The 19,575-nt window shown below is 42.9% G+C and overlaps 4 protein-coding genes across 4 annotated transcripts, besides 9 other annotated features; 3 read left to right on the top strand and 1 right to left on the bottom strand.

Annotated features, from left to right (window-relative positions):
* Positions 1–353: 353 nt before the first annotated feature.
* PVX_118040 (hypothetical protein, conserved) lies at positions 354–1,474 on the bottom strand (the record flags this gene model as incomplete). Its single annotated transcript, XM_001615850.1, has 3 exons — positions 354–848; positions 1,017–1,165; positions 1,369–1,474. The coding sequence occupies 3 exons, from the start codon at positions 1,472–1,474 to the stop codon at positions 354–356; spliced, it is 750 nt and encodes a 249-aa protein (XP_001615900.1).
* An 862-nt stretch (positions 1,475–2,336) lies between these two features.
* Positions 2,337–2,397: a microsatellite.
* Positions 2,398–3,169: 772 nt separating this feature from the next.
* Positions 3,170–3,258: a microsatellite.
* A 230-nt stretch (positions 3,259–3,488) lies between these two features.
* Positions 3,489–3,601: a microsatellite.
* Positions 3,602–4,514: 913 nt separating this feature from the next.
* Positions 4,515–7,964, top strand: PVX_118035 (hypothetical protein, conserved; the record flags this gene model as incomplete). Its single annotated transcript, XM_001615849.1, has 6 exons — positions 4,515–4,922; positions 5,206–6,992; positions 7,146–7,263; positions 7,453–7,517; positions 7,664–7,724; positions 7,893–7,964. The coding sequence occupies 6 exons, from the start codon at positions 4,515–4,517 to the stop codon at positions 7,962–7,964; spliced, it is 2,511 nt and encodes an 836-aa protein (XP_001615899.1).
* Positions 5,432–5,459: a microsatellite.
* Positions 6,079–6,102: a microsatellite.
* Positions 6,343–6,446: a microsatellite.
* Positions 6,863–6,892: a microsatellite.
* Positions 7,965–10,920: 2,956 nt separating the features above from the next.
* Positions 10,921–10,946: a microsatellite.
* A 133-nt stretch (positions 10,947–11,079) lies between these two features.
* Positions 11,080–12,011, top strand: PVX_118030 (hypothetical protein, conserved; the record flags this gene model as incomplete). Its single annotated transcript, XM_001615848.1, has 2 exons — positions 11,080–11,216; positions 11,906–12,011. The coding sequence occupies 2 exons, from the start codon at positions 11,080–11,082 to the stop codon at positions 12,009–12,011; spliced, it is 243 nt and encodes an 80-aa protein (XP_001615898.1).
* Positions 12,012–16,005: 3,994 nt separating this feature from the next.
* PVX_118025 (transcription factor IIIb subunit, putative) lies at positions 16,006–18,980 on the top strand (the record flags this gene model as incomplete). The annotated part of the gene is made up of 3 exons (XM_001615847.1): positions 16,006–16,012; positions 16,324–16,481; positions 16,665–18,980. 3 exons carry the CDS (start codon positions 16,006–16,008, stop codon positions 18,978–18,980), a joined length of 2,481 nt encoding a protein of 826 aa, XP_001615897.1.
* Positions 18,920–18,956: a microsatellite.
* Positions 18,981–19,575: the final 595 nt, after the last annotated feature.

Below are 19,575 nucleotides of genomic sequence, written 5' to 3'. Positions count from 1 at the left end.
CGGGTGTGCAGATCAGTGGGCGGATCAAAAGGTAGATCATTGGTCGGATCAATGGGCGAATCAATGGGTGGATTAGTGCGCGCATCAATGGACAGGTGGGCGGAAAATTACGAAAAAATAAAAACCCGCGTGTGTCGCTCGGTTAAGGCGAATGTCGAGCACACGCACCGGCGCACGTGGCCCGGGCAGTTGTTATGTCATAGGACTGATGGGGGGGTGGTGTTGCGCGCTGCACAGCACACCTCGCGCGTTATTTTGTTATTTTGCTTTTTTTCCCTCTGCAACATGTGAAACATCCGCTGTCTCTGCTGTCTCTGCTGTCTCTGCTGTCGGTGCTGCCTTCGCTGCGACCCCTACTGCTGCAGGATTTGCTTCTCCTGCTTTTCGATATTCTCAATGCTCTTCTTCTCCGACTGCAGCTGGTCCATCACGCTCATTTCCTTATCGGCGTTTAACTGGTTCTCCGCGGCGTACTCCTCCAATTTTTGCTGAAACTGGTCGTACAGCGCAATAATAACTGGGTTGGCTACGCTTCTTGCGTCATCGTCAAGCTTCTTGGTCGCTTCTAACGTCTTCTTTCTCCACAAGTTCAGGTGCTTTCGGATGAACTTAACTGCCAATGGGATAACCAAACCGGTGATCATAACCTTTAGGAAGTGCTTCAGCTTATGTTTGTGCTTTTTGTACAAATCGGATAGTTTCGCCTTAACTTTGGATCCCAACTTTTTTAAACCCTTTCCGAATTTGCTGTTGTGGAATTTTTCTTTCAATTTTTTGATAAACTCGTCTTCGATGAGTGACATGTTGTGGCCTTTATATGCTGCCGTGTCGAAGAGCTCAGCATCGTTCTGCGAAAGAAGGGGTAAAGGAAGGGGGAATATAGCGGCAATTGTTACGAGGCATTCATAGAAGGGAAGCTAATTTAACGGCGGGAAAGCGGTGTGTGCATAGTTCCACACAAGCACATGCCCATACATATACAGACACGTTTGCCCACCACACGTTCAGGTTCCTACCTCGAGAAGAATCATCATGTTCTCCGCTCCCTCACTGCTTGATATGTCATTCTCCAATCTGTCGACAATTCTGGTAGACACGACATCTACGAATGAGTCTAACTGACTTTTCCATAGCGCTCCCACTTTGTTCGAAAGGTGGTTGCCAACTGTAAGGGGGGGTAAAAAAAGGAAGGATAATTGAAAAATGAGGAAATGAATTTGTTTTTCCTCTGTCAAGTTCGACTTAAATTGGACGTGTGTGTATCTGCGGGGCTGTGGCACGTTTGTGCGGCAGCTCAGGCAGATGAGGAGACACGCGAGTACACCCCCTGGCACATCCGCCGATACACCCGCTGACAGACGCGCTTACGTTCGACGTATGAGACTGGGTTGAGGCTGTTAGTATTGAGCTGGATGGCCCGCAGCTGCAGAGCCAAGGCCACGATGAGGCCGACGTAACACACAAATGATTTCATGTTGGGAGACACACAAAAGAGGTGGGTTGAAAATGAAGTTAACAAAAGGGGGAGCGAGTTTTAAAACCGGGGGGAAGGGGTTTAAAATGTAACGCTGTCAATGTGGTTGGGAAAAAGCGTAGGCTTAAATGGCAAATCGTAAATTGTAAAGCATAAGTTGAAGCATCGGTTGAAGCATCGGTTGAAGCGTCGGTTGAAGCGTCGGTTAAAGCATATGTTGTGAATGAACTGCAAATGCTGCGAATGTTTAAGCTATCATATCGAGTGAAGCAAAATCGAAACACTAAATCGGTGAAAGTGAATGTCCACAAGAAGTTCGCATGATTATATAAATGTGTGCAAGTGCAAGAAAAAAAAAATAAATAAATGAATAACCAGGAATGTTAATTGCTTCGAAGTTTTCAGCACAAAAAAAAAAGGTGAAAAAAAAAAAAGACACTTTCGTTCGTCATGAAAGATGAAATTAAATCAAATCAAAAAAGGGTGAAAGGAGCGAAACAAACTGATGTGTGTTTAATTATGTTGAAATGTAATCAAAAGGAATCAAATTAAATCAAAAGAAATCAAAAGAAATCAAAAGAAATCAAATTTAATCAAAAGGAATCAAAAGGAATCAAAGCGAATCAAAAGCAATCAAAAGAAACGAAGGGAAACGAAATCGTGAGGACTTAATTCATCATTTTTGAGCTAACATGTAGTTTTTTTTTTTTTTTTTTTTCAAATAGCCACTGTATTAATGAGTGGAATGTTTCCTCGCTGTTGATTATATGCGTCCACATGCACACATTATTTTGGCTAGCTACTTAATAACATGGCTTAAGAAAAAAAAAAAAAAAAAACGCTGTTGTTTTTCGAATGCAAGGGTGAAAAGATGATCTTTAAAATTAATTAAAAGTTCATTGCATTTATAAATGCCATTAAGCTTCTAATCACACAGGGCTTTTTTTTTTTTTTTTTTTTTGCATGTTGCATTTTGGCTCACTTGCCTTGAAATAACTTTTGAAAATATGAACAGGACAGGCATAAAATTGGGCTTATATATCTGTCTTTTTGGCTACTTCGAATGACCTTGATTTTTGCGCCAAAAAATAGTGGTACTTCACATTTTGTATATGCTCTTCGCTGTGTGTACCTTCTGCATGTGTTGGCTTATTTGTCCGAATTGAACTTAAAACGAATCATTTTGGCCTTTTTAGTAGTGTAAATTTTTTTTTTTAATTTTACATGTGAGAATTGAGTCATATTCCGCTCACTCTGTGTAGCTCACCACGCGGATTGGAAGGGTTATAATTAAAAAAAAAAAAATCCCGATTTGTCATTTTGGCTACTTGCCGCGGGAAATTATTCAAGCTCGAAGTGGAAAATAAAAAAAAAATAAAATAATAAATGGTTATGTAAGCACAAGCATACGCCGTGTGCGCGCTCACCCTTTGGGAAATATTTTAAAACGCTTAAAAAGCTTTTTTCTAAGTTGGAAAATAGCCTGAAGAGGCAATAAAAAAAAAAAAAAAAAAAAAAAATTCACTTCCAATCTGTGTTTGCACAGAAATAGCTGTTTTTTTTTTTTTTATTTGGGGGTGTACAAATTTTAGCGTATTCAACTCTACAGCTGTTACGTCTCAAGTGAGCACAAAGCTCCACTTCACTACGCCGGGGAAACCTGTTATGCCTTAAAAGTTGCCCATCAAATGTTTGAGTCAAAATGGTTATTTTAAAAAAAGGTACCCTGCTGTAGGTCTCCCCCTACATACAAAACGTTTTTCTCTCCTTTGCGTTATTTCTCTCTTTCAATAAAAAAAAAAATCCTTCAGACAGACGTTAAAACCGGCTTTGCTCACATTTGGCATATTTTGTTAGCAGTTCCCGCAGCGCAACAGGGAGCTGCGCTTTAACTTTAGTTGCTTCGCTTTGTCGGCCAACTTGCGCTAACGTCGATTTATTCCAATCGCGCCGATTCCACTTCACCGCCTTCCCCTCCACTGATCTACACACCGCGCCACCCCAACTGACACATTAAAAAGAAAAAAAAAAATTCACAAAAGATGAAACGCTCATCCTTTCCACGAACATTTTTAACTTGGGAAAGCGGTTTCATATGAACGCCAGACGATTACGAAAGTCCGCGTCCCAGTGACTCTTCAACCATATTTTCCTACTCCCCCTTGTGCACTTAACAAAATCGAGTTTTTCCGCAGAGAGTAAAACATTACACCTTAACTCTTTTGGCTCGTATAATTTTTTGGCGTGAAGTTTACATTCGCATTTCTGAAGCAGCGCCAATTTTTTTTTATTTACATGGATATATACGCATACATATATACGCATAAATATATACGTGTACATATGTACGTGAATATGTACACATATATTTATGTACATATTCACGTATTTATACACATTGGCGTGAAAAAAAATGTTCTTAGCATTTCCACATAAAAATACGCGAAAGCAAATCTCCAAACGTAAAAATGTTCATACGCATATCGCTACTGTACAGTGTGTGCAAATTTTTTAATACGCCAGGGAAAAAATAAAAATGTAAGAAAAAAAAAAAAATTACTGAATTAAGTGCCATTTTCGTCGTTTATTGCGCGTTTAAAGTATTGGAAATTTCGTTTTCCGCAGATCCTAAATTATAGCATTACTTTGTCACTTGGCCACTTTGTCATTTGCCTCCCCCAATTTGCCGCCCCCAATTTGCTGCCCCCAGTTTGCCGCCCCCATTTTGCTGCATCCCACTTACCGCTTCCCATTTGGCTTCCTCCACGTTGCGGGCAACTTACCACATTTATGCAAAGATAGAAAAAACGCAGGAGGGAAATAAAAATGCCTACTATAGGAGAAAAGAAATATAGAGACAACACGAGCACTTTCATAGACGGTAATATGCACATTTTTACGATAGTGAAAGATTAACAAATGCTGTGACATGGCGAGTTCTATTTCTGTCCTTCCCCCCCGTTACTTCACAAAATTATAGCAGTGCACAATATCATGGGGGAGGCGTACAAAAAAATCGCTTTACTAAAGAGAAGCATAAATGGCGGATGCCATATGGTCGGTCCCACTCCACTGTGAAGCAAACCACCTCGATACTCATGCGACCGTTCCCACCCCCTTCACAGACGCAAGAAATTACAAAAGAAAATCGATTGACGAGCACGATGAATGTTCTTTTGTTGAAGATTTACTCTACCTAAATCAAGAGAGGAAAGATTCGCAGAGCACGCAACATTCGCTACATTCGCAAAATGCGCAAAATGTGCAAAACGATAATTTATTTGTCAATGTAGAACTTGGTTCAACTCGAACCAGCGCCATCGGTCTGAACGCAGTGAAGAATGCCAGCTATGCGGAGAGTAAGATAAAGGAGTCGAGCAGTGCTAAGAATCACCAAAATTTTGGCCCACCCGGTGAACTTAGCCTAGAGTCCCCCCTGAACGAAATTGTAAGTTCGTCCGTTCGCGCGGTTGTCAGCTAGCTAGTGCGTCTGTTCGTGCGTCTGTTCGTGCGTCTGTTCGTGCGTCTGTTCGTGCGTCTGTTCGTTTTTTTTTCCTTTTTTTTGCCTATTCGTTTTCTTCTCTTTTTTGCCTTCCCTACTTCCCCCCTTTTTGCACACACATTTCCGCGCGAGGGGTGAACCCCTGGTAGAGGGGCCTCCACACGGAGTTCTGCTTCTCACCAAGGGTGTTTATTTCTTCCATTAACACCTTTGCTAACCGCCCCCACAGCAACGGTACCAGCTGACCCTGCTCAAGAAAAGCAACCCCGCATGTCCCAAAGCGCCAAAGGTATCCATCACCAGTGACAAACACGAGGGAGAAGACCAAACTGGAGATAACTCTGATGAACCGAAGCTCAAGACAGCCAGTGATGAAGCCAAAATAGGTATCTCTTTGAAGGAAAATATACACCCTTTAAATAATTCTACCCAAGGAAAAATGCAAGAAAGGCACTTGCTCATTAAACCGAGACGGAATTACAGCGATTTACATGCAAGCCAAATGGATGACTCGAACGCGAATAATGAAAATCTGCTCAGATCGAATGAGCAGACACCTGGTGGGAAGGACGCTCTGGTAAGATGTGGCCATTTCTCGAATGGACATAGAATCCCATCATTTGTTGACCTGAAAAAGGGGGATAGAATGAACCAACCGAATAGCTCATTTCAGTACGAAGGAGAAGGGACAAAAAGTACCCCCCCAAATAATAAGCCCACGAAGGAGCCCCTAAACAATGGGTATTTGCCCAAGGGGGCAGCGCCCGAGTGGAGGGATGAAACTGTCGTAGGTGACAAACCGAGTAGCCAAATGGGTGAAGGGAAGTATAAGGCAACCCCCAATTCGATGGGAGAGCTTGCTTTTAAAAAAAGCAGTCTTACGTGTAGGGAGGGCTTGTTTGAGAATTACAGTTATGCCAACATGGGGGAAGCGAATGAGGTGAATGAAGCGAGCGAGGTGAATGAGATGAATGAAACGAACGAGGCGTACGCTTCGAATAAGACGAACGAGCGGTGCGCCGACCTGCGGAGGGGACCCCCACGGGACGCTTTGAAGAAGTGCCACCAGATGGACGACCACTGCGTGATTTACAAGCGAGAAAGACAGGGTGAAAAAAAGGCGCTTGAAGAAGATCACGCCAAGGAAGAGGTACCCGCGAGTCAGTTTGGAAGAAAGGGCCCCAATCGATTCAACCCACAAGCGGATGCTGACTTGTCTCCATTGCGTAGCAGTTTTGCAGATACTAATGGAGCAGTGAGCAGCAGGAAGGAAATAAAAATTACGCAGAAAAACGAGGTGACCCACTCCATTCTTCACATTTCGAACAGAAGCGCCATACATTTGCAGAAACCCGCTAATGTAAAGGCAAATATGCCCCTCGTAAGCCACGAAAAGAACGTAGCGTCTAACTTAAAAGTGCCGGACAGGCAAATTCCCCCTGAGAAAGAAGCAAATAGCGTCTCTCGAAATAACACGCCAAATAAGCTAACGCATAAGAGTGTACCCAAAAATGTGAGTGTCAGCTCGAAGATAAAAAATGACAAAGCAGTTACCTACCTGACGTATGAAGATATTACCGAATTTGAATGCGAAGTGAACACAGAGACCATCCATGAGATGATTACGAAGTTGCTAGAAATTACCAAAGATCAGGAATGGACCAAGCAAATTGAAAATTTAATTAACTTAAGAAAAATTTTAAAATATCATCATAAATTATTTTTTGAAAATCATGCAAAGGAGTTAAGAAAAATATCGAGGTCTATAATAGAGCTGTTAAATAGCCCCCGATCTTGTGTTTCAAAAAATGCCCTACTATGTTTGTCCGAATTTTACTCCATTGGCAAGAAAAGAATGGATGCTACTTTGGATGACGTCATCCTGCCGTGTTTGAAGAAGGCTCACCAGACGTCCACGGACTTTCTGAGCAGCGCTGCCAACAATGCGCTCCTCTCGATATGTAACTCGTGTACCGAGAGCAAGCTGATTTTGCACTTTGTGAAGATAATTACCTCGTAAGGGAAATTGGAGTGACGCGGAAGGGGACGCCCTCCTAGTGTGTACATACGGGGATGTGTATGCGAATTTTGCGCAAATGGCTCGTTCCTCGCGTGTGCCTCGCGTATGCCTCGCTCCTACCAAACTGCGTGTACCCCCTCCCCTCGCAGAAAGCAAAAGACGTACAACCTGATATGCCTCAAGTGCCTGATCGCGGTCATAATCAAGTTTGAGGATAACATTTCCAAGTTTAAGGAAATTAACAAGCTTATAGAGGCCCTTGTGGAGGTTGGCTTTCGCCGCACGTCATTTGCTTCCCCCACGGGGGTGAATGACCTTATGTTCACGGATGTGTGTGCCGGAAAGGAGGGCGCTGTTTTGTTGTTTTTTTTCTTTCCCCCTACTCTGTTTTGTTTCCTCCCTCTTCTCCCTCCAACTGGGCCACTCACGAGACATTCACACTTCTCCCCATTTTAGTGCACCGCAGGGGGAAGCGCCGAGATGAAGTGCACAGCCAGGGTGGCCTTGGTCGTTCTGGACAAGTAAAGCGCTCGAGTGGGGCCTGCACCCGCCCGCTCCCCAATATGTGCGTACGTACGCACAAGCGCATGCGAGTGCTTTCCTCGGTGGGGAGCCCTCTCTGAGCGCTGCTCACGTTGCGTGTGACTTTTCCCCCCGCCCGCTTCAGCATTTGCCCGATCAAGCAGAACGGCAGCAAGTTTCACATTCCCGCGGATAAAATAAAGAAGGTGAGCCAAGGGCGATTCTGCGCGTGGGGAATGCAATCATTCGCGCGATTAGTGGTGGCTGCTTATCTGCGCGATCGATGGTGGCTGCTTATCTGCGCGATCATTTGTTGCTAATTTTTTCATGCCACTTTTATGCGACACCTTCTGTTCCCCCCGCTCGCGCGCCAGATCGAAGGCCTGACGGACCGAACGTCCGAAAGCGAAATCGACTCCGTGCTGGGGAAAATCAAGTTCAGTTGAGGCCCCTTTGAAGATTTAGCCTTCTCAGGCATGCGTGCGAATGGGCGCATGCGCAAATGGGAAGTCACTTTGCGGTCATTTTTCTGAACAGTTATTAATTTTTTCTCCTTCTTAACTTGTTTTTTGTAACTGGCTGTTTGGGCGAGTTTGGCTTTTTTTTTTTTTTTTTTTTTTTTTAAATCGCGGTGTTATTTTCCCGTTTGCATTTTAATTTCCCCTATTTTTTGCTTATTAATTTTGGGCCGCCCTTTGTTGCCCTTTTTTGACTTTGCTGGGTTTGCTGGCTTTACTGCCCCTGCTGCCCATTTTAAGCATGCCTCATTTTAGCATGCCTCATTTTAGCATGCCTCATTTAAGCATGCTTCAATTTTTTGACTACCCGGGGGAAGCCTAGTTCCTCCTTTTTTACCTGCACGTAGCATTCCATTTGCAGAGCGCAATTTTTTTTTTTTTTTTTTTTTTTTTTTTCCTTTTCAAGTCGATTCGTATTTTTGTGTGCCGTTTGATGCGCATTATTATGTAGCCGCTTCATTAAGTGGGGTCAAAAATAAAAAAAGTGAAAAGGTGAAAATGTGAAAAGGTGAAAATGTGAAAAGGTGAAAATGTGAAAAGGTGAAAATGTGAAAAGGTGAAAATGTGAAAAGGTGAAAATGTGAAAAGGTGAAAATGTGAAAAGGTGAAAATGTGAAAAGGTGAAAAGGTAAAAAGGTGAAAAGGTGAAAAAGCGAAAAAGAGAAAAAACGAAAATGCAATTGTGGCAAATACTGTGATAGGTGAAAAACGTTTTAAAGTAGCTTTTCAATTTTTAAAGAACCGACTGGTCGATTTTGCCCCTTGGGGGAACAGGCGCACAGGAGGGGGGGAGAAAAAAAGCGAAGCGATAAAAAGGGCTAAATATGTGAAGCCAAATGAACAGCCAAACAAAAGATACAAAAAAGCAAAGCAAACGCTGTTTTGCACTGCCAACCTTACTGCACCGAAGCGGCCCCTTCAAACTGTTACACATGTTGCAAAAGGGAGGGGTGTTACGCACGGGTATAAAGTTCACACCTCTACGTCACGTCGGTTCGTTCGTGTACGCTAAGGGGATACTGCATTATCCGCTTTTTTTTTTTTTTTTTTTTTTACACCCTTGCTGCGAAAAAGAGATGTTTACAGAGGAACACTCCACGCATGGCCGTTGCATTCCCTTTTGGATAATTTCCTTTATGTGCAGAAGGTATGATTAATGATTGATCTGCATAGGAAGGGTAAAATATATTTTTTTCTATTATCTTTACCCTCTTTGGGTGCACGGGGAAAATAAGCGGGGGGAACTCCGCCCGACTGGGTTCATCCCGAATGATAAAAGCAGGGATGTGAGTGGTTGAACGAGGAAAAAAAAAACAAATAAGCAGGAGAAAAAATATGAAGATAAAAATTATCAAACGAGGGAAAATAAACGTGCATGCTAAACATTGATGTTTTAAAAATAAATAAAAAGGGTCGCTTTGTTCTGGAGGCACAACAGCGCATTTATTTGTGTTCGTTAAAGTGGAGGAAAATTTGGAAACACCATATGGCATGGCACCCCTTATGCATAATTTTCAGAGGGGGATTAAAAAAAAAAAAAAAAAAAAAAGTACTACATAAATGTGCACATATATAGGGGGGCATATTTCCATGCCGTGAGTGTACTCCTCAGGGGGATGCGGGGTCATGTGAGCCTTTCCCAAACGCAGTGGAGAACGTTTTGGGAGGGAAAAGGTATATCACTGCGTACGCTCTTGTGCACTGCTATCCTTTCGGGGCACGCAAAGCGAGGGGAATACCAATACGCATGCGCACGAGGCATACGAGTGTTCGCAGGGATACAGCATAAATATATTTTTTACCCTATCGGCTGGCATGGCCGGGGAGTCGACGGTTGCACCACCGCCCGGTTGTGACATCGCCCTGTTGTGCCACCCCTCGGTTGTATTACCTCCCACTTGTACCACCTCCCGTTTGTACCACTTCCCACTTGTACCATGCATGGTTGCACTGTCGCGCTGCCCAATTGCCGTATTCTCAGTGAAGTACCAACAAATGAGGAAATCAAAAAAATGGAATGCGAACCATTTTGGGAGGCGCCAAGTGGCAACGAACAGGGAAGCAAAAGGAATGAAGAGCCAAAAACGAAAAAGCGGAAGTACCTCTGGCTGAACAAAATTTGTGCAAAGTGAACGAGGGGAATGTATTTTCCACCGGAATTTCAATAAACACAATTATCCCCTTTGAGTGTAGACAATCGACCATTTTGGCAGACCCAATATTTTACCCTTTCGTTCACGCCATCTTTTATGCCATTTGTTTGTGCCACTTTTGTACCATTTGTGTGCCATTTGTGTACCATTTTGGTACCACTTTTGTACCATTTTTTGTGCCATTTTTTGTGCCATTTTTTGTGCCATTTTTTGTGCCATTTTTTGTGCCATTTTTTTGTGCTATTTTTTTTTTTTTTTTCCACCTTTCAACTTACGCATGTATCGCTGAAAGGCTTTTAGCAAATTTGGAAAAAAAAAGATTTTCCCGAAAAAAGAATTATCTCAACAATTTGGCAACCTCCCCGAAGATTGCCATATGCGTTTGCTTATTTTTTCCCTTTTTTTCGTATTTACTGGCGTATTTTGCTCGCATTATTTTTTCGTTTTATTTTTTCGTTTTATTTTTTCGTTTTATTTTTTCGTTTCATTTTTTCATTTTATTTTTTCGTTTTACATTTGCGTTTTATATTTGCGTTTTACATTTGCGCTTTACATTTTCGTTTTACATTTTCGTTTTTTTTTTGCGTAATTTTTGTGTCATTTTTGCGCCCCTTTTGCGCTTTTCACTTTGACTTTTCCTCTGCTCCATTTGTTCAGGATTCCCCTTTCGCATTTTCCACCTGAATTTCCACTTAATTTTCCACTTAATTTCTCACGTATTTTTTTACGCATTTTACTACACAATTGACACCTTTCGCATACCAGCATTTTTCCCTCCTCCATTTTTTGTTTTTCCCCCCGTTCGGTCGCTCCCCTCCCCGCGCGTGCGCGCAAATTCGACAACTTTGCAACTCCAGATTGATTAGCCAAAGATTCATCAATTCTCCAAAATGGTTGCAAGAAAGGGAGGCGCAAAGGCAATTTCTAAAAAGCTAACAACTAAAAATGTGACGAAATCCACTAAGGAAAAACCTGCAAGGAGAAAGGCAGCCGCGCCAAGGAAACCAATTCTGAAACCAAAAAAATTGTATGACAGATGATAGAGCATACCGCGTTGCGCGACGCGACTTAGTGACTGTGCAACTGTTCCATCGCTCACGTGTGCGATTGCACACAAGTCAATGTGGAAATTTTATTTTATCTTATCTGTTTTACGTCATGTGTATTACACTGCGGAATGACCTTACCATCTGGAAGGGAAAAAAAAAAAAAAATAATAAAAAAATTTAAAAATGCCCAAACGGCATTTTCCACTTTGCTAATCTGATTAACTTATCCGCTGGCACATCACCCTATTGTGGTTTTCCCGAAGATTCTACTTTCCCGTTTTGTGCTAATTTGCGTGACACTACTCGCATTGCAGCTACTCCTGTGTGCATTCCTTGCATGCGATAGTTCGTGCTTACTTTTATTTTTATTTATTTATTTTTCTTTCCCGTGTGTGTAACTCACCATTTGCACTTCTCCCCTCCCACATGAACAACTTTGTAAATTAATGATCCATCCATCAATGAATACACTTCCACATTACATGCATCATTTGGATAAAAAAAAAAAGGCTCATGTGTATATAAACAGCTGCAATGTGTTGCTCCTCTTTGCCTCCAAGCATGGGCATTCCGAAAAATTGCCTGCGCAAGCCATTTTAACAAGCAACATTAACATTAATATTCACTTTTTTTTTTTTTTTTTTTTTTGCGTTATTTTTCATTGCAGAATTAATAAGAAGGAAAAAGTCACCAAGACGAAAAAAGAAAAGCCATCCGTCACAAAAAAGGTGAAGAAACCCGTTCCAAAAAAAATCATAAAAAAGAAGAAGTAAAAACAAAAAAAAAAAAAAAACATTGAAGAAAGAATTGCCAACGCACATTTCACATTATGCACTTGCATAAGCAGTGACAGCGCGATCGAATTTTTTTTTTTTTTTTTTTTGTTTTTTCGAATCGGTATGGCCAAAATGTTAAGCTAAATAAAGCAAAAATACTGCAAAAATATTGCAAACATATTGCAAAAATAAAGTAAGCGCATAGGGAAGGAGTGCATTTAGGAAGATCGCACATAAGGTATTTCAACACAACAAGTGGAAGAGAAAAAATGGGAACGAAGTATCGTATGCTCTCAGCTCATTTGGGGCGAATAAATAGAGCCCTAATCAAATGGGGAGTTTTTTTTTTTTTTTCTCTGCACTTTCCCTATTGAGGTTTTTCCTTAACATACTTGCAGGAATATGTTCATTTTATATGCTCACATTATTATACTACATGCGTATGCCTCATCCCCTTTGCTATATTCAATTGCACGCGCATATACATATGCACCTTCATGTGCACTCTCTTTTGCACGCACTTGCGTGGTCATCCCCTTAACAATGATGGACATCGTTAAAATTCGGTGATGAGTGCTACACAATTGTGAAAAACGTGTGTTTTTTTTTTTTTTTTTTTTTCCATCCACCACCCCTATGCGAATTCGTGCCAAAAATAATTCTCTCAAGTAAAACGGCACATGTGCCCCTCTCTCCCCTCCACGTGTGCATACATTCACATTGTCTATGTCAAACAGGGGAAACACTTTCCCTTTTATGAAAAAAAAAACAAAGAAAAGTGAAGAAGCGAAATAAGCGAAGCGGAAACTTAAACAGCAGTGTGTTCATTTTTGCGCTTAAGCAACTTCGCCATTTGCACGGTTCAAAAATTTCGCGTGAAAAAAAAATGCTCTTTTCGACGCGGCGTAATAAGCTAGTCACATGGTGAGTAGGCAAAACGGAATTGTGCACTTCATTGTGATGTAAATATAATGGAAAAAAAAAAAAAAAAAAAACACTTATGCATGAACATCCTTTTTACTGGTTTTCAAAACATTTCAAGTTCCCATTTTCTTCCGTAACGCATAAGCCGATTCTGCGCAAAACGGCTGGCAGCGAGAATACATTCGCGCTCGCTGAAGATTTATAATTGGGTGTGCACTTATATACATGTGCATGCAGACTTGAAATGTTATGCGGGGAAAAAAAATGGAAAAAGAAATATGCTTCCCCCTTTGAAGGTGAAACCAGAGGAATAAAAAAGGAGTAGGAACGAAACATACTCTCCCTATCACGTTACTGCTCCTACCCCCCGTATGACATAAAACGATGCAGCGAGATGGGAAGGTTTTAAAAAAATGCCCAAAGGGGTATGCAAACGGAGCGATCATGCGTTACGCATTGGCTATTTTGACCACCTCAGGGAAGGGGGAGGGGGAAGCACTTTAATCGTTTTGGTGACTCAAAAGATATTACTTCTTAAAACAAGAATGTGCTTATCTTTGCACAAATAACGCCGCGGTAGTAGCGCCTTCTCGTAATGGTGCGTTCGGCCGCTCCGTAATTTGCTCTCTCGTCAAATGTATGGCTAATTGCTACATATGGATTAAAAAAGGGGCATTTTTTTTTTTTTTTTTACTTCCCCACGTAAGGGAACTCTTTTTTAATTTTTGTGAACAATTTGTAATGTACCAAATGGGGAGCGCGTTTTCTCCATCTTTCTTCACTTCGTCGATGGGAGGGGGAAAGAATAAGGCTAGCTATACGACGCGTTTCCCCCCACGGTTATAAATGTTGCCCCTCTGGCATGAAAAGGCGACGCTTTGCCGAAGTGCTTATTCACTTGGAAAATCCAAACGCCATGTGATTATTTTTTTTTCCTTTCGAACCATTCACATGTTGGTGATTTGCACAGATTGGGTGATGTAGCTTCCCCACCCTCGTGCTTCACCCGTTCGCCATTTTTTGGGTGACGTATGTTCACCTCTATTTGACTGCCATGGAGAAACAGGATGTGCGGATAATCTGACCAGCTACGGCATTGCCACATCACGGAAGGGTTGAAACGCCATGCGGGGGGTTTCTTTTTCTCGTGTAAAGGTGGCAAATACGATGCGGGGTGTAAATATGTACGTATATAAGTACACGTACGAATAGGCACTTACCCACCTGCACCTTTTTTTTTTGCATTTCCACCCATTTGGAGAATAGCCCCCCGTGTATTTATGTGCATTCCACTAGTATGACATTTTTGCGGATGTTCTGTTAATACACCCACGTGAACTTTGCCAATGCTCCTTTGCCCTCCCCCTCGCGTTGGCGAAGTTTTTTTTCTGACCATTCAACGAATAATTTTGTGGATGTACGTCCACGACATTGCGGGCAGTCGTTCAAAATTTAAATGTGACCACATTTGGCACACAAAAGGGTTGCGCAAAGAAGTAATGACCATTTTGCGAACAACCGGATGGGGTCGCGAAATTTCACTTCCCCTGTGTGCTCAAATTGGAAAAATAACTTAAAAAAAAAAATATAAAATATAAAATAAAATTTTTTTGTGCATATAAGATTTTTCCTTTTTTTTTTTTTTTATTTTTACGTCCCCGTTGATGTGGTGTCATACACGAATTAGTTTTTTTTTTTTTTTTTTTTCCATTTTTTTTCCTCCTACTTTCCAAAAAAAAAGGGGAAATTTAATAAAAAAATTATTTTATTTATTTATTTTTTTGCAAACATGACAGTGCAGTTCCTCCCATGTAGGGAAATTTCTTCTTCTGAACGTTACAAAATATAACATTTTTTTTTGTGGTGTTCCCCCAGGTGGACGTTAAATAAAAAATGGGTCAGCGGCGATGACAGGTATGTACTTGTGCGGGCGGGAATGAATCAGCGGTAACGGTCGCATAACGCGGCACGCTCTTTTAATTGCCGAAAAAATATATATACAAAAGTATATATACCATAGAAACGTACAGCTTTTATGCGGCGCGCGGATGAAAGCCAGCGAGTGGGAAAATTGCAGAAATGACATGGCTGGGGGAGGCTAAGCCAACGCGCGGGGGATGAACAGAGGATGCCAACATGACGCAGTGACGGCGCAGTGGCGGCGTAGTGTACGTAGCAGCGCAGCATACTTTTCGCCGTACAGCTGGGCAGGCGGCATGAGCCAACTTCGTTAACTGAGCAGTACACGGAATCAGTGCGAACCCTCCAAAAGTAATAAAAAATATTTTATCGACGCGCTATTATTACCTCGCGCAACGTGTATACCAGTGCGGCAAAAAGAAAAAAAAAATTCTTCATCCCAGCTTCGCCACTTCGTCAGTTAATCAGCTTATCGCTTCTTCGCTTCATCAGTTCGTCGCTTCTTAACTCATCAGCTTCCCCAGAGGCGGTAACGCAACCGTCAAGGCGCGTTCCTTTTCGCTTACCGCGCGTTCGCGAGATTGTTCAGGTAGGCAAAATGTACATGCTGCATGTACAGATGGTATACAATAACTTGTATAAATTTTTTTATCCGAATGAATCACGCCCTTGGTACTTTCTCTCATTTATTTGTAGTATACTCTAGCACGTATTATAAAAAAAAAAACGGTTAACTTTTTTTCATTTGCCAAAATTTTGATTATTCAAAAATATCGCCTCAAGCTCCTTTTTTTTTATTTTTTTTCTAGTGTTGTTTTTTTTTTTTTTTTTTTTTTTCTAGTTTTTTTTTTTTTCTTCTTTAACGCATACTGATTGGAAAGAGCGACTGAATGGAGTGGCGAGCCTTTAGCAAGTTCGAATCGTGAGTCAAGCAGGGCGAGGAGGAAGCTGAGAGGGGGAAGCCGAGCAGGGGAAGCCGAGCAGGGGAAGCCCAGCGGATGAAGCCGAGTAAAGGTTAAGCCGAGCGGGCCAGAAAGAACGAAGCGCGCATTCCGACGCACAGGTGCTTGGAACGGAGAGGCACGTCCAATTTGTTAGAGGCAGTAGGCCCGTAGGGATAAGGCCCTCGTGCGAAGCTGTCCGCTAGATGAAGGGTGACTGAGCGTAGTGCAGCCCTGCCCGATCTCGGCCGCTCGACGCGACGTCCATCGCCCGCACCCCTTTTGCGAGCAACCCCGTGTATACCTCATGAATCCCCGCCAGTGAAAGTAAGCCAAGCGGGGGAAAGCCGTTCCCATGAGCATTTGCATATACATGTGCATTTGCATGAACTTCTGCACGCTTGCGTATGCGTGTGTGTTTTCCCGCGGGGGGCAAACTGTGTCTCCCCCTCACGAGAATAGAACGAATCCCCAACCGTGATGCACATGTTTTTTTTTTTTTTTTTTTTTCCCCCTCCCCTTAGTGAATCAAGTCGTATGCAAAAATTGCCACAGCACGGATGTTGAGACGAACGAAGGACAAGGGGAGGTGATTTGCCTGAGGTGTGGCTCCGTCCTGGAGGAGAACAAAATCGTGGAATCTTTGGAGTTCGTCGAGAATAACAATGGGGCTATTTCGATGGTAAGAAGTGGCCGCGTGTATTGGCGGCATGTAGCGCTGGCAAGTAGTGCCCCGCGTGCCGTTTGCACGCTTTGCGTTATATTTGCCCATTTAACACGTTCCATTTGCACGCTTCGCGTTAGATCTGCCCATTTGACACGCTTCATTTACGCATCCACCGTGCCGCCCCCCCCCCAATCGCAGGTCGGACAGTTCGTTCCCGCGAGTGGGAACAAATCGTTCATCCTCTCGTGGGGAGTGCGAGAGAGCAGAGAGCTATCCTTGCAGAAGGGGTACATTAACATTCAGAAAATCGCGGACCACTTGCACCTATCGACGCAGCACGTGGAAGCTGCGCAGAGAATCTACCTGATGGCTCTGCAGAGGAACTTCACCATGGGGAGAAACAACTCATACGTAGCAGCGTCCTGTCTGTATACCATATGTAGAAGGGAGAAATCCCCCGTGATGCTAATCGATTTCAGTGACATTTTGCAGACGCCTGTGAAGCCACTAGGAAAAACATTCCTCAAGTTGTTACGATTGCTTCATATCAGTGTGCCTAATATAGACCCCTCCCTCTATTTGGAGCGTTTTGCTCATAAGCTAAATTTAAAAAATGCCATTTATAAAGTTACATACACAGGGATAAAGCTCATTCAGGCCATGACGAGGGACTGGATATGTACTGGCAGGAGACCCACAGGGTTATGTGGTGCCGCCTTGTTAATATCTACGAGAATGCATGGCATTTTTATTCATTCGAATACTATTGCGAACATTGTGAGGATATCCAATCCGACCATCATCAAGCGTTTGTCCGAATTTAAGAACACGAGCACAGCTAAGATGAAGGCCGCTGACTTTGATAGAGTGCGCCTGAATGATATGCCGTCCAATTCGCTACCCCCTTGTGTTATTGCTTCTAATAAGAGGAAGCTCAGACAAGATATGCTGAGGAATAACCAAGCAGCATCCCTGTGTGATAGCGAGGAGATCTTCAGCTCCGCTGCAAGTGCGAAGTGTGGGAAGAATTCAGAGCAGCTCCTAACCAATGATACCTACTCTCCCAACTGTAACGAAGATTCCTTTTCCTTAAACAACACGATGAACAGTGGCAATTGTTACGATGCGGATGATGTGTTGTCTTATAACAATTTGACTCTCTTGGATAGTCGCTCCTCCTGTAATGGTATGGAGGACGGCACCACTGCCACCACCACAGGGTGCAGTGTAAATGGAGGTAGCACCCGTGGAATTGGCCACGTCAGCGAGTTGAATAGCACCATAGGTAGCTGCCTTCCTAGTGGAAGTACGCTTGGAGAGAGCCAAACGGGGGATGATGGAGAGACACTAACGAACAGCGGAATAAACGTAGAAGAAATTTGTAATGAGAACCCAGAGGGTAACGATTTAGACCAGCTAGCCAAAAAGATTATCAACACCATAGATGTAGAGAAGCAGTCCGACATCCTAAAAATGAAAGTCTCTTCTTTACATATGAATAGTTCCCAGTGTGATGGCAGTGACTACGGGGAGGGCAGCGAAAGGGAGAAACTTCCCCCTTCCAACAGTAACAGCCAAGTGAAGGTTAAAAAGGAAAATGAGCTAACCAGCAATCTTGCCATCAAATCGACCGTGTCCATCGCGAGTATAAATCGTTTGTCCGATTTGGACTCCTGCCTAACCCCCCCCGTGGTTAGCGGCAAAGAGTTGATACCCTCAAATGGTGATTGTACAAATGGGGGGTGCCAAGATGTGAGCTTATCATCCCCGCTACGCAATGAGAAGCAGAACTCGACGAAGCCCACCCCCGCTGATGCTATCAACGGTTGTCTTGCAAAAAATGCACTGCCTAACCCCCCCCAGATGGATGACGGGCTGGAGAGCCTAAACAATGAACCCGAAACGACCTACTGTAGCACACTCAAAGAAACGCTCAACTCGGAGCTGAGCCACCTGCTTAACGACGTGGACGATTTTAACATTCTACAGTATGCCCAAAGTGCAAAAGAGAGTAACCGAATTGACCAACCGAGTGGCAGCCACAACGAGGATGTAAACCATGTTAGTAGTATCCTCTCAGACTTTAATTATTTTTTCGAAAATAATTCCAACACTGTGGAAAGCCAACCGCCAAACGGGGTTGACATCCCTTCAGATGCATCCCTAGAGCAACTGAACGAATCGCTCTCCGACTTTTACGATAGCGAAATTGAAAATATCATCCTCTCCGAAAAGGAAAGAAAAAGAAAAATGCTCATATGGGATGACATGATGAAGAGCTATTTTCCCCAGTACTACAAGCAGCTTAAAAAACAGAAGAAGAAAAGGTCCTCATACCATCCTGACCGTGTGGGTGCAGAGAAGAGTAGGAAAAAGAAGAAAAAAGAAAATGACGACCACCCTCTGGATGAACAAACGACAGGAGATTCCGTCATAATGGCTTTAGAAAAGTCAGACAAGAGCATGTCAACCAAGATGAATTATGATGTTCTGAAATCCCTTTTTTCGTCATGAATAGTGCGCGCATATGTACGTAAAATTTATGCAGGGTGTATGGATGGGGTTGTACATACCTACCGTGTGAGTCTTTTTTTTTATTTTATTATTTTTTTTTTTTGTCGTTCCCGTTGTCGCTACGCGCTACGCGCTGCGTGATAGGGGGTTATGTAAATGTCATCCCCCTAGCGCGAGCACACACGTGATGTTTGTTCTTTCTCCTCTGTCTCCACGACTTCTCCCCCCCATTTGCATCACCTTATACCGCTCCCCCTCTATACACCTCTCCCTTTTTTTCGTTTTCCCGCGCGAGTAACTACAAACCTACCATGCCACCGTTGTAATGGCGCACAAAATAAAAAAATAAAAAAATAAAAACGCAGGCACCCCAATCACCTAGCCTGATTCTTACATTGAGAACCACTCCGTGCTTACGGTGCAGAGAGCAGCACATGCTTTCCCGCAAACGACCCTCTTCACATTTGCTCTCCACCAATGGACGCAGTACCTCATGTGCGAAGTGCTGTGAACGTTTACGCGGCTACCATGTACCATACCGGTTAGGTAAATCGGGAGTAGCTGATCCGTATGACGAGCATAATCATCCCTCGTG

The sequence above is a fragment of the Plasmodium vivax genome, chromosome 12, assembly GCF_000002415.2.
Source record: "Plasmodium vivax chromosome 12, whole genome shotgun sequence".
Lineage (NCBI taxonomy): Eukaryota > Apicomplexa > Aconoidasida > Haemosporida > Plasmodiidae > Plasmodium > Plasmodium vivax.
Note: the sequence above shows the minus strand (reverse complement) of the source record. Positions and strands in the feature narration are given on the sequence as shown.